Source organism: Stegodyphus dumicola, chromosome 4 (genome assembly GCF_044657685.1).
Source record: "Stegodyphus dumicola isolate Sdum_Otavi_A_Nest chromosome 4, ASM4465768v1".
Lineage (NCBI taxonomy): Eukaryota > Metazoa > Arthropoda > Arachnida > Araneae > Eresidae > Stegodyphus > Stegodyphus dumicola.
In genome coordinates, this window is record NC_140771.1 from 120,841,687 (window position 1) to 120,856,030 (window position 14,344).

At 32.1% G+C, this 14,344-nt stretch overlaps 1 protein-coding gene across 1 annotated transcript; it reads right to left on the reverse strand.

The window, feature by feature from the left end:
• Positions 1-1,691: 1,691 nt before the first annotated feature.
• LOC118202106 (uncharacterized protein F54H12.2-like) lies at positions 1,692-2,999 on the reverse strand. Its single transcript, XM_035374259.2, has one exon. The coding sequence runs from the start codon at positions 2,997-2,999 to the stop codon at positions 1,692-1,694; it is 1,308 nt and encodes a 435-aa protein (XP_035230150.2).
• Between the last annotated feature and the right edge of the window lie 11,345 nt (positions 3,000-14,344).

Consider the following 14,344-nt stretch of genomic DNA (forward strand, 5'->3'; position numbering starts at 1 on the left):
GTTCAATTTCTTTTGTAAAAGTTCATAATAACGCACTATTTTCTCACGATCGTCAACTGAACTGTTTAAAATATGCATCATGGCTTTATCCAATTCACTTAACTGTTTATCAGAAATGGTATGCTTTGTCATCATCTCTTCTGGAACTAACACATATTTCTTAGTGAACTCCATTGATTAGTCCTGTAAGAACACTGAGAGCAGCAGGAATCAAAACGTTTAGAAAACCTCCTTTTTGTAAAATTAATTTTCGTTTCTTCACAAGAGAAATCTTACGATTTCCTAATTTTCGTAAAGTTGTTTTATGCTTACAGAGAGACTTCTTTTGTTGCTCCGACAATGGAACGTTTCCTTTGAGTATGTTTAAACTACATTCGCATATAGCTTTTATGCAATTGATATTAATTTTCTTTAACAGCTGTTTCCGTAACTTTAACGGACAAATGTTTAACAGCTGTAACTGTCTTAGCTGTTTCTTGACCAGCGTCATTTTATAAAATGATGATGCATTTTATAAAGCTGTTGTTTTTATTATTTTTTAATAATGTTTCATTTGATAAACATACTGTACTTGGTTAGGTAAAATTTGGGTGCGTAAACGTAATTCTTCCGGAGTTTCACTGCGCAGATCAATGAATAAATAAGAAAAAGGTTTCTTGGTTGCATCTTCATATACTTCTTGAAAAAACTTTAAATGACGCGGAAAGAGCTGTTTTCCTAAATGTACGATTTGACTGACATCTCTTCTGTTTTTACACAAAATCAAATAGTGTGCATTTAAAGTCACTTCACGCATTTCTTTTCCCTTGTGAAAAAAGTTTTGTGTGATAAAAATAACGCTTAAATTTAAATGATGACTTCCTTTTGTAAATAAGTTAGTCAGACGTTTATCATTCCCACATTCACTCATCAAATCGTCTATGATGAATAATGTGTTGGAACCTAAATATTCTTGATATTTAATTGGTAAACCTTCGACAAAAGTAACATTCGGTATATCATTATACAGAGGTTGGTAAATTCCATAACACCATACTACTTTATCGGGAATCGTTGAAAACATTTCCTCTTTATACTTTAACAGTTCTCGTACAAAATAGGTTTTCCCATATCCAGTGGGTCCCGAAATCACCATTGTGAAAGGATGTTGTAGCTTTGGAAATTCCATATTAAATGAGACAAGACACATAATGTATAAAGTTTAAATGTATTTATTGATAGAAAGAAGATCTTACATGAAATTTCTTGATTACAAAATTATATACTTTAATATCATTAGATATATGTTGAGGTATGAAAGATAACAATATATCATTGAGAGATTGTCCACGACATTTACAATGTAAATAGTATATGCAATATTGACCACATACTGCCGTTACATTAGTTTGGAGAGTCATCGAATTAAAGTCCATCTGTGGAAATCGTTCTGCATACTTGGCTATCGGTCCAGGAAAATAGGATGGGTCATGTCCATAGGAATCGAAAAATTCTAAATGCTGTGGGGATGAAATGTAAAAGGCTAACCAGTGACTACCGGATTCAGATGCACGATCTACATTAGCTATAAAGCAACTTGGATATTTCTTGATCTCGATAGGGAGTCGATCACTTGCAAAAACTCCCAGAAATGCTTTTCGTGTCTTTGCATTCTGAGAGAGTGCTCTGTTTATTTCACGGCTGTCCATTGCTTAATTAGCAAAATCGCATAGTACATGACGAGATTTTGTTATTTCAATCACGTTTTGAAATTCTGCATAGACTAGCACCGAGAGAGTCACAGAGAGAGCTTTAGCAAATTTAATTTCTACTCGCAAATTACCTTGATGCTGTAAGTTAAAATGAGATCCATCACACATATCTGGAGTTAAATCGAAAGCATATAACACATGCCCTTTCACAAATTCTTCTCGAGATAAATAGATGCCTTTGTCGCGATTAAATCCAGAAAATAAACTGTGGTAAGCACGCACATAATGATTAGATTCGAAATCAAGGTCCATTGGTTTACATGGAACGGGTTGTCCATCTACATAAATCGATATAAAGTTGACATGATGATGGGCAAACAGAAAAGGATTCATTGAATATTGTCCATTCATTGCAGCATTTTCTACACAAGTAATAATGACTCGCTTGGGCATCAATCCTAAAAATACATTATCTTGCATAAAAGACCAACTTCCCTTAGATACTGAATATGTTTTGCATAATACTCGATCTATAGGGTATTTAGCAGAACTTTTTTCCAACGCTTTTACATGTCCGAGAGAGACTCCAGGGTTTACTTTTACTTTTCTGATAAACAAAGAAGCATGATCCAAGATCACTTTATAATCGGCATCTTTCTCAGTAGAAACTAGACAGAAAGCAGATTTACTACGCACCATTTTAATTTTCACATCAGCTAAATTTAACATGAGTCGATTTTGTTGAAAAATGTCACAATGTAATTGTCCTATCAAATCCACACTTTGACTGTTTTTTATAAGTTCACCGCGAGCTTTTAGTCCAGCATCCGCATCTTGAGCTAAGACATCTATTTTATTAGGTGAAGTGTCTTGGAAAAATCCTTCGCAGGTGAGTAAACTTTTCTTTGCATCTTCCCCATAATTCAATAATGTTTCGATGAAGGCTCTATAGGGATAGGTATTTGTCGCAGATGAAATGTTTCTTTCATTTAAACTTACATCTACTTGCGAAAAGAGAGAATGTAAAAATAAATTTACAGGGGCAACCGGTTCTTTGTCCGTTAAACTGGATCCGTCTGCCTTAACTACTTTAACTTTCACGTGTATATAAGAAGCAGCTAGATCAATATAGTCTTCACCACTGCCAGAAATATTAAATTCGATAGGTCCTCCATCTCGTATATTTGCGAGAGGGTGATATTCCACAAACTGTCCTTTTTCTATAGCTGTTTGCGTAGGAGGAATGGTAAATAAATCTAATTCAGATTTGACGCAAACGGGAGAGTCTCGATGTATATACGAAGTCATACTTTTTTTTTTTTTTTTTTAAGAGAAAATATCCTGTGCTTTCACCTTCTTTGATCGGTGAGAAATGGTACGCTTTTTCCTACGTTTCTGCTTTTTATTGACTCGTCCAGAACCAATCATATTCTTCACTTTAGTAGCAGCTTTATCCGTTAATATATTTCCGGCTTCTTTCAGTCGACGCTTAGCAGCCTCTTTTACATCTTGTCCTTGTGATACATCATTTAACAAATTCAGTCCACTATACTTGTTTTCATACTTGTTTTCCAATTGCTTTGGCTCCTGATTTAATAAGAGGTACGGCAGCGCGAAAGAAGGATCTGAATAGACCCCCTAATCCGTATCCTCTCTGATAAAGATTACCTTGATAATAATTCAATCCATGTCCTGTTTGTTGTACATAATAATCTTCAAAAGATTTTTGACAACACTGACAAGGTACATACATTATGACAAGTATTTTTGACGGAAATGAAGTTTCACGTATGACCTTCCTCGTTCAAATGGCGTAAATGCTCCCATATGCGTTCTTATATCGATTTCCAAAGTGTCTATCATTTTCCGATTCACAGGTAAATAATGAGGTCTATCAAATAGTGCACTCACCACTTCTCCATCGCTACCAGTTACTCTTACAATTCGAAGTAGAGGAGCTAAAACATCTCCTACGATTTGAGGTTCTACAATATCCGTATATATCATTAATACACGATAATGTGCACAGGGGTCGGCTGCAAAAGGACTTTCTACAACAGTTTCGGAACTATCATCTGTAGATGTAATTTCCATAGGTTCAAAACCTAACATTTGTGCTAACCCATCATGTAAAATCACTTTAGCGTTATTTTTCACTTTGATTTTCACTCGTTTTGTTACTGGGTTATAATTAAAAATTATTTTGTTTTGATGTTCTTTAATATAAATAGCTTTTAAAATATCAGGTACTGTTTCATAACATCCTGGAGGTAATCTACGACCTAACATTTCACCATCTTTCTCTAAAACAAATCCAATTAAGTTATTGTCTGCATTCACATTGTGCCATGTGTGGGGATATAGCAATTCAACCAAACCAACTTCCCACATACCTTTTAATTCAATGGGAACAGGTAAACGTGTTATAAAATGTGAAATTTTATTTTCGGAGAAGTAATTCATAGAGCTATCGCTCGGAAGTGTTACGTAGAAACTCATTTTCACAAATGATTCGGATACAATATTTTCTCACACTTTATATCGAGAGTAAATTAGAAGCTGGAATCCATTGATTGAATTTGTCGGGATAACCGCGATATTTTACAAAGTATTCTGTCTGTTTCTTACGCATACGTTTCTTTAAAATTTTTTCAATGCGATATTCCTCTTTCAGTCTCACTTTCTGCAACTCTTGTGCATAAAACGTTCCTTTTACTGAGTCTTCAAGTAAATCTTTAATTCTATACACGGCTGGATGTCTTTTAACACACTCTGTCACCACAAATAGTTCTTCCGTCCAATTGGTTTCATAACCTTTTTCGAAAGTAAGCTTTAGTTTGGAAACACGTACCACATCTCCTACAGCGAATATACATTTAGAAACGTTAGAAGGATGATCTTCATACAAGGTAAACCATACATCACTCTCATTTTCTGAATTGACTTCTAAGGGAGCTCGCTTTATACTTGAATGAAAAGTAGCATTATAACTTTCTATTAATTTATCCAAGACATCTACATATTTATACGTATTTCGAGTCGTAAAGTATTTCCACATTTTTGTTTTCAAAGTGCGATTAAACCTTTCCACCACGGATGCTTTGGTAGTATTGAATGTATTGAAAAGTTTAACTTGATTTCTTTTTAAAAATTTTATAAACACTTTATTTTTAAATTCGGTGCCCTGATCCGTTTGAAGGAATTTTGGTTTACGTTGACTCATTATTTTTTGAAACGCTTTCACAATATCTTCTCCTCTCTTTTGTTTCAGAGGAACAGCCCATGCATATTTGGATAATATGTCAATACAGGTTAATATATATCGATAACCATCATTATGATCACGTAAATGTGAAACATCCACTAAATCAGCTTGCCATTGTTGATCTATAGAATACACGATTACTCTATTCGTTGGAAATTTTCGGCGAATCGGTTTGTGAAGCGTGTACGCATCTATTCCCTCTAACCATGTTTGAATCTCTTTCCTGGAAACTTTACCTCCTGCAGCATGATGTAAAGCTTCAACACCACCAAAACTTGCAACATGAGCCGGATCCTGATACGATAAATTCATATTCATAACCTATTGAATTATTCTTCATATGGATAATGATAAATTCCCACTGTCGTTAAGACGTAGCGTAAAATCAATAGGAATTTTATGAAATTCTGTAAAAATATAGATGGATGATAAAATAACACATAAAACAGTGTATAAACACACCGCAACGGTGGCTTCTCCTGGGGTAGGCATAATTGCAATTGATGAGCTGATTCAAATTCCATTTTCTTATATAGGCTTTTTTACCTGAATCTGAATGTATCCCGTCAGCTTAGTGGTTAAAATCTTCAAACTACTGAGCTGGTGAGATATTTTGTTTGAGAGTTCAATTCTATATTTTAAATCATACAACATTTTTTTAATAAAAGAAACTTCTAAATAAATTATTTTCTTTTTTCGTCCCTAGAGGACGCCATGAGCAATTCCTAAATAGATTATTTTCATTTTTCATCCCTACAGGACGCCATGACTCCGTTGCCAAATTAAAAAAAACTAACTTTTAATGAAAAGCAGGAGGTCTACAACTCAATCAGTAGTCTACGAACAACTCAACTCCACTCGAAACCACGCCTCCTAGTGTGATGACGTTGCCTTTAGCCCCGCCCTCTGTGACGTCATTGACCACGCCCACACCGCACACCGCGTGCAGGTGAACCCGTATTTTTATACTACTTACCTTAATTGCGTTTGTATTACAACACGAAATATCTCGTATAATACTGTGTTAGCTATCCCGGATGATATCATGTATATAGTGTCTGTCTGTCTTTCTAAGCTGAATACTAATAATAAATTATAACTGAAAAAAGAGGCAAATACAAGCCGTTTTCTCCAGAAATGGTTAGACAAATAGGAAAACAATATATGGTAGAACTGAAAGTAACACATTTATTTTCATCAGAAGCACTCAAAATGGAATGTTGAATTGGCTTCGACATTTTAAAAGTAATGCATCAACAAGGAAAGAAAGCTTAATACAGGGATAACATTAAAATTAAGTAGATTTTTGACATTTGCTCTAACTTTACACAAGCTGAAACGAAATACAGTACTGATAGCCATTTTTATAAATATAGTGGGAGAAAGTTAGACTGCATGAATTCACATGTAACGTACTGGACAGTCAAACTGAAGCACTCGGAGAATATCTTATGTGAAATTTTGGCCCACCGTGTGCATTTCTGGTTAGGAATGCTGAATGATTTCGAATTTTATCAACAGCAATAGAAATTTGAATTTGCGGTGATATTTAAGGTGTAGATTTCAAACATTAAACTTATAACACAAAAATAATAGTTATACTATAATTTAAAAAAATAATTATTCTTGCTCGTCTGGGCTTTTAGCTTTTATTAAAAATTATCGCAGGTCGTTTTTATGTATCAAGACCCATAGTGCCTAGCCTCGCGTCAATGTGCACATGAGAAGACACTGTCCGACCAGATTAACTGACAGGGTAAGAGATATTTCTCTGAAAATATTCTTAAGTATTAATAAAGAAATCTATTCAGGAACATAAGCAACGGCTATTCAGTTTGTATTAGAATTCAACTTTCTGCTGAGGTCACACTTCACAACTTTCACTGAGTCACACTCACAACTTTGTCAAAAACTATTTGTCGAGAACTTAACAGCTTTTAATATTCACAGTCGATCACCTATAGCAAAGTCTACGACAACCAACGTCTTTGTTAGATTATACGTTTCACTACTGTCACGACAGCAAAATTTGAAAAATACACAATGAAACGTATGTGATTTTCATCAATGGTCTCATCTTCAGTATATTTGCCATTTCTACAAACATTTTTATGTGGAGAACTCTGTGTGATTAAGGCTGTATCACATTCAAAATAGAGTACAGAGGTGGACCGGTAATGATTTTAAACATACTTAATTTGCAGTTTCTGTAAACACAAAATTGTTTTGAAAGACATTTCGTAAAGACAGTCGTTTTCAAATTTTAAGTCTCAAAAGAAGGACCTATATTAGATTGTTAATGCACCGATTTCGTAAAGACAGTCGTTTTCAAATTTTAAGTCTCAAAAGAAGGACCTATATTAGATTGTTAATGCACCGATTCTTACCTCAAAATCAATGATAGAATAATTTGAAGAATATGAAAATGTACTTGGAAAATTCAAAATCTTGCAAATACCCTGATCTCAACCTCACTGAACCTGCCTGATGTAAGCTAAAGTTAAGATGTGAAAATGTTTTCTTCCTGGAATACTATGAAGTATAAACAGTGGTTGTTTTGTAAGTAGAATAGCTAAAATTACCTCTAACTATCGTTCAAGACTTGTATCGGCCATATATGAGAACAATGCTGCAACATCAGCTACCAGAAACAGACCTACACAATATTTATAAAGTATTATCCAGATGCAGTTGCCTCAGGTTCATTGTCAGGCCGATGTAGAAAGGAGAATTTGATCATTGTAAAACACAGAATTGTCTAGAATTTACTCACAATATGCATGTGGATCGTCTACATAAAATTCACAGTGCAGATAGCTCGTTCGAAGGGAATCGAATTCGAGAAAAACTATCAGTGTAGAAAAATTGAAAGTGTTGTACAATTACCTTGACCATTTGTTTCGTACAATTCAAAAACAAAGAGAAGACAATTGAAATAAAGACTTTAAGAATCCAACGCTTTTGTTGCTGAGATTATATACTTATATTTAGCATAATTTTAATTATTACCTCCAAAAACAGTATTTCAATATTGTTGTAACTTAAATAAAGTAAATTAAATTAATATGCTGCTCAAATAATTTAGAACCGTGAAATATAAAAGTCAAATTGGACTGATGAATAATAATCATTAAAATGCTATAAAAGTTTGCCCGAATATATGATACATTATAAAATTATACAAAAAAAAATAGAAATGTTAAAACATTTTTTTTACAGTAGAAACAAAACGTAAAAATTATAATAAATTATTGTTTATTTGCCAAAGGAGAAATGACATTTCCTCTGACGTATCAAGGAAAAATAAGGGTCCTTTAGCAGATGCATATATATACGTATAACATGTACTTGAACGTTATAAATGCATTTGAACAAATATGCTAGGTATGTAAAACGGCCTAAAAAGGCCTAAACATTAATTTGGAAATACTGAAAACATTTTAGTTCGACATTGCGTTTTTTTAACAATTTAAACTTCCTCTGAAAATTTCTCTTTCTTGAGGTATTTCTCTGGAAAGGCGTTTATACATTTTCTCGGTATTCTTTCTTATTTCACAGATTTATCATTAGAAACTTTAATTCTAAGATGTCCTTCCTATTTTTTAGAATAAAAAATGTAATTGTTTCATTTCTTTCTTACGCTTTAAATTTCTTTCTTGAAAGTAACTAGTTTCGCTTTGTTCGGTTAGAAGACACAAAATGATATTAGACAAACACAATTATCTTTGTTAACCAATTTTCTTTAGAAAAAAAATTACAAAATGATATTACCGAAGGTTGAATGACTAAAGAAAGATCATTTAAGCAAGACTCTAATGAAAATAGAGCAAATGAAAGAAAATAAACATTTGCCACAACAGTCAACACCCCTTTCTAATTTTTCCTGTACTTATGCAATTATGGATGAAGATTTTTAAAATATTAAGGTTTACGTTTCGTTTTTTTTCCCTAGAATAAATACTATCAGATAGGGCATTAAGAACAACAAAACTTTCTATTCACATAGGGAACTCTATTCTGTGAATGTGAATGGAATTTGCATGATCCGAGATGCTTGGCTTGACGTTTGATATCAGATTTTGATTGCCTATTTTTAATTATGTTTATGATTTTAAAGAATTTTGTTCAATTTCCAATCATAGAAAAAGAATATTTTCAAGAAATTACTGTTTAAATACTCTGCTGTTTCTCAAGCTTTTTCAAATTTTATTGGCATCATTTCTTGCTGTACTGGAGATAATTACAAACTTTTTATTCTTTGTTAGCAAATATGTTGGCATGATAATTTCAAAAAATACTTTAACTCTTGTAAGTATTGCATATTGTTCACACAGCGTTTACAGAACTAACCAGAGGTCCTAAGAATAATTTTAGGCTTTCTAAAAAACATATCCTTATGGAGTTTTGTGACTAAACGTTTTTCCCGTAGAATTCTAATATTCTTTATATAAACCTATATAGTTTTAAACGTTTAAGTTTGTCTTGTTCTTGCAGGTTTTAACCCTTTGCAGCACAGTGTGTCCGGTCTGGACACACCTAAAACTTTCCTTCTGTACGCACAGAAAAATTGAATGAAAAAAGGATTTATAGGTTACTCTGAACCTTCTTTATTTATAGTAGATCGCAGCTCAACACAAACCAGTCCATATATTTTAGCCATGTTTAGTTTTTTAAGACCCTCATTTTTTAAAGGAATTTTCCAGGTTTTTTTAGGGTATAAAAGGAATTGTTTGAAAAGAAATTTCCATGTTGTTTTTTGGATGTATGCTAATCTCCTTATTCTATATTAGTTTTAAATTTGTACCTTGAAATTTTGTCTAAAATCAAACGGCGAACCCTAGGTGTGCCCAGACCGGGCTCACCGATAATCTAGGACAACTGAGAGTCTGTATTCTTTGTTTCTCCGCATCTGATCGGTCAGTTCATTGACAACAATGCTCGTTTCAGCACTCTTTTAGAAGCTCTATTCAATCATTTTGCCCACTTTGGGGGCACCCACAGAATTAAAACGATAAGTGCTATCTTCACAAAATTTTACTTGTGTACTCCTCTAGGCCTAATTAGGCTGCCTAACGGTTTTTTTTTTTTTTTTTATCAAAACTCTGACTTTAAAAGGTAGCGTGCCGGAAAGGGTTAAGACATTTTTACCACTCAGGTAAGCAGTAGTTTTTGTTTCTGTAAAAGTAATTAGAATTTCCGATTTTTCTTCCCTTCTTTCCTCATTCAGCGTGAGATTATCATTCAACCAAGCATTACTAAAGTAACAATGCGAATGTTACGCTTAAAACAACTTTTAAAATTCTACGTGTTAGTGATAAGATACTTTGGAATGTGAAATATAATCTGAATATTGATTTAAATTTCTTTACCTTAAATAAGTAGGGTAATTTAAACTTCTTTAAAATAACTTAATCAGTGCATGCACAGATACGATACTTTATGTACATACCATACCATACTTATTTTAACGTTAGCGTTTTAGCTCTAGCTTCTACATTTTTTTTTTTTTTTTTTTTTTTAAATACTCGCGTTATTTTGCCCTTCTTCAGTGCTTTCAGAGAACGAACTCTCTTAACTTTTAAAATTGACGTAAACTTGAAAACCCTCGTAAACGTGGTGATTTTTTTTTTATTTTACTAAAAAGATAAACCATCGCAAACTACCTGTCGAAGATCACGCCAGACTCTCCCTGTCTAAATGCTGAACTTAATGCCAGCGTAATACGTGCACTGACCAATTACAGGAAAACAAACACGATCTTCGATTTATCTGAGTCAATCTTCGATTTATCTGAGTCAGTTGCACATTCACCTTATCTTATTATTTACGAATGATTTGAGGCCTGATGTGTAGCAGAGACAACAATAAGAATAGGTGATATATAATTTACATGGATGTAGAAATGAAGATATATTTTTAGACATTGTAATGTTAATATCACTATTTTTATTGGAATGCAGTTTTTTTTTAAACAAACAATATTGTGATAGTTACCTAAAATTTATCTATGACTACTTTTCATTTGTTATGTTAAACTGTGTTTTATGCTATGACTTAGTTTTATTTGTTATAAATATGTATGCAAAGTCTAACAGCGCGTCTTTCCGAAATTAAATTATTCGCATAATTTACCCTTCTCGATTTTCGGCCGATAAAATTAGTGAAAAAAAAAAGGGTAAAAATAGCCGAGAAAATAAGGTATTGATAAATAGTAGTAACTATCAGTGCTGTTTTTATGTAATTTTGTTTATTTTATCTGTTTCTCTTCCAAGCTATTAAACTACGGCTTTCATGCTTCATGTTTCAAGCTTTTGACATAAGCCTTTATTTAGTTCAATCATGATGTTTGTTTACTGTCAAAAGTTTGTTATAGATTTTTTACCTACTTTCTGATAAGCTATCGAATTCCAATTTTGTGCACACACTGTTTGTGAGTTTTAATGCAATACGGTGAAGCAAGGTTTTCGAAATTCAATTTAGAATTTTTTAAATTTAATGTTTTAACGATTTTTTGTACGTGTCTTTTTTTAACCAACAAACAAAACCAATTGAGAAATTTACTTTTTGCGCACCATTTTAAAAAGGAGAAAAACACATTTTAAGATATTATTTATATTTATTTCAAATTTTTAACATAATTTCAAACGTTTTGACGAATTTTAAAATCCCTCGACTTTCTCGACTGTTTGGTGTTTGTGATTTTAAAATTTCTACATCTAAAAATACATTAATTACAAAATTTTGAATTTTTCACAGATTATAAAACAAACTCTTACCCTCTTCTAGCAAAAATGGTAAAAAATGTATGAATTGGACAATGACTGGACAATGTGAAACAGAATTGTTTTTCATTGGGTTTGAGCACACCTGGGAAACCGAATTTTGAGGTATACGTATGTTTGGAGTCTTCGAAAGGAAGCGAGAAAATGATCAACTAGCAATGGTGACAGGGGCGCATGAGGCAGAAAAGGTCGAGAAACACTGATCTAGATGTTTGAAAGCGACCGGAAAAGTGTACTGCGCAGAGACGGAGAAGGACAGCTGTAAGTATTAACGAGAAATCAGAGCGAGAAGTATTGTATATACATAATATGTATAATGCAGACGATATGTAAATGCAGTGCTCAGAATTTTCTACATTTTCCCGAAAATTATAAATAGAATTATTTAGAAATAGAATTACAAATAGAATTATTTAGAAATAGAATTACAAATAGAATTATTTAGAAATAGAATTACAAATAGAATTATTTAGAAATAGAATTACAAATAGAATTATTTAGAAATAGAATTACAAATAGAATAGAATAGAAAAATAGAATTACAAATAGAATAGAATAGAAAAATATAATTATTGATGAATTATTTCACTTTCTGGTTAAAAAACTAATAAGGTAAACAGATTGCGTGCTTATTAAATAAGTGGCTTAAAACCTAAGATTATTCCTTTTTTCTTTTTAGGATTATTCCTTTTTGCTTTTAAGATTATTCCTTTTTGCTTTTAAGATTATTCCTTTTTGCTTTGCAATTTGCAGCTTTATTTAAAAAAAAATTATAATCTTATATAGAATCTTAGAATCCCTATTCAGGACTGCTCTATAATCAGGAAAAGGTTGAAGACCACTTTTTTATATATGCTACTATTTCCTTTCCCCTTAAAGGTCAATCGTTGGATTACTGAAATTGCACTTATTGAAGAGGAAGCTAGCATTAGAGAAGATGGTATACAAAAGACGGAAAAAGCGGCACAGGATCTCATACAAGTAATACATACACACACATATATATAACAAACTGACAACATGGATTTCCTTTTACATTTATATTTTAGTTTAAGTAGAAACTAAAAAGAGATTTTTCATTTCTTCTTTTGCTTTGGCAAGCTAGAATTTCCTTTGGAGTCACATTTTAACTTTGATATAAAAGAATAAAAAAGCAAAAGGATCTCTTTCAATTTTTCCGTTATAAATATAACAGAAAAAGTAACCATTGATAATACGAAGAATAAGATTGTAATATGACTTTCGTTAAATGCATGTCCAAAGCAGGAAATGCAAGTAATGTTCTTTACAAAAATGCAGGACCCCAAAAGAGCGTTACAATACTAATAGCGAAGGCCATTAGCGATTCATCATCTCCAAGGTCGTTAGATCACAAGATTAATTTTTATTGCTGTCGTTCTGGTCTCAAGAAAATCTCAAGTAATTAGAAAGCTGATTAGTTAAGCTTGTTTTATTTGTAAATGGACTTTCAGAGGCATCTAACTAAGATTATATCTTAAAGCTTTTAAGCAGATTCACTTTTCAATTCATTTCTATCAAATGTTATTGCGTCTTAGCTACGGTAATCCTTACATCGGGGAGGAGGGGAATAATTGAAAGGGTCTTGTATTCAGTAATTAAAATTAAGTTTATTTTACAGTATTTATTTATTTTATTCATAAATGAGAACACTTTTATCGAGTCATGCATTTTAATAAGCCCACATTATACCCACGAAACTGTAAAAAAAATGATAATTCAGCAATGGTATTCTACATTAACTTTGGTACTGTTTATGTTTAATTATGTTTTATTTGCAAATGCTTAAATAAACGCCTTACAAAGATTTAACCCCCTTCCAAAACAACAAATACAGAAATTTATGCAGGTACATTTTAAAGCTCTGAAGGACTTTCGTTTGAATTTTATTTTCTGACAGCTCAAGATAAGGCAGAAGAAATATCTTTGAATGGATACTAAATGCGTTCAACCTGAACAGAAACCATCTGAGCTTAACAAAATACGATGTTCTCAGTGATTTCTTAAAAAATGCATTTTAAAACTAGTCTACCAGAAAGTTTTACCTGCATTTAAGACTAATTAAAAATCTTATCTGAAAGTAAATGATTGTGCTGCTGTCCTTCACAAATACACATCTTTAGAAAGCAGGATATTTCGCCTATACATATGCCGAACAATATACAGAAAACATATTAATACATAAAAAGACATTCGTTTGCATTATCAACAGTTAAACTTAAAATTAGAAAAACCTATCACAAAAAATGCAATCATAGGCACCTTATTAAATTTTTTATCATATGTCTTAATTTATGTCTACAATTCATTATGATTGCATAATAGTAAACTAATGGAAATTGCTTTCCATAAAAAGTAATAAAAATAAAAAATAAAAAAATTTAAAAATCTGAAAGGTTTCAAATTTTAATTTATGTCTAAAGGGGAGTTTTATTAACGTTTTGTGCGTTACCTTTATTTATTAAATATCATGTTCTACGTACTCGCACTATAAAATTCAGTTCAGCAGCAATATCACAATTTAATTTGAAAATAAACATATCTTTAGAATTTCCGATACAGAATCTCGCACGCTGGAGATAAAAATA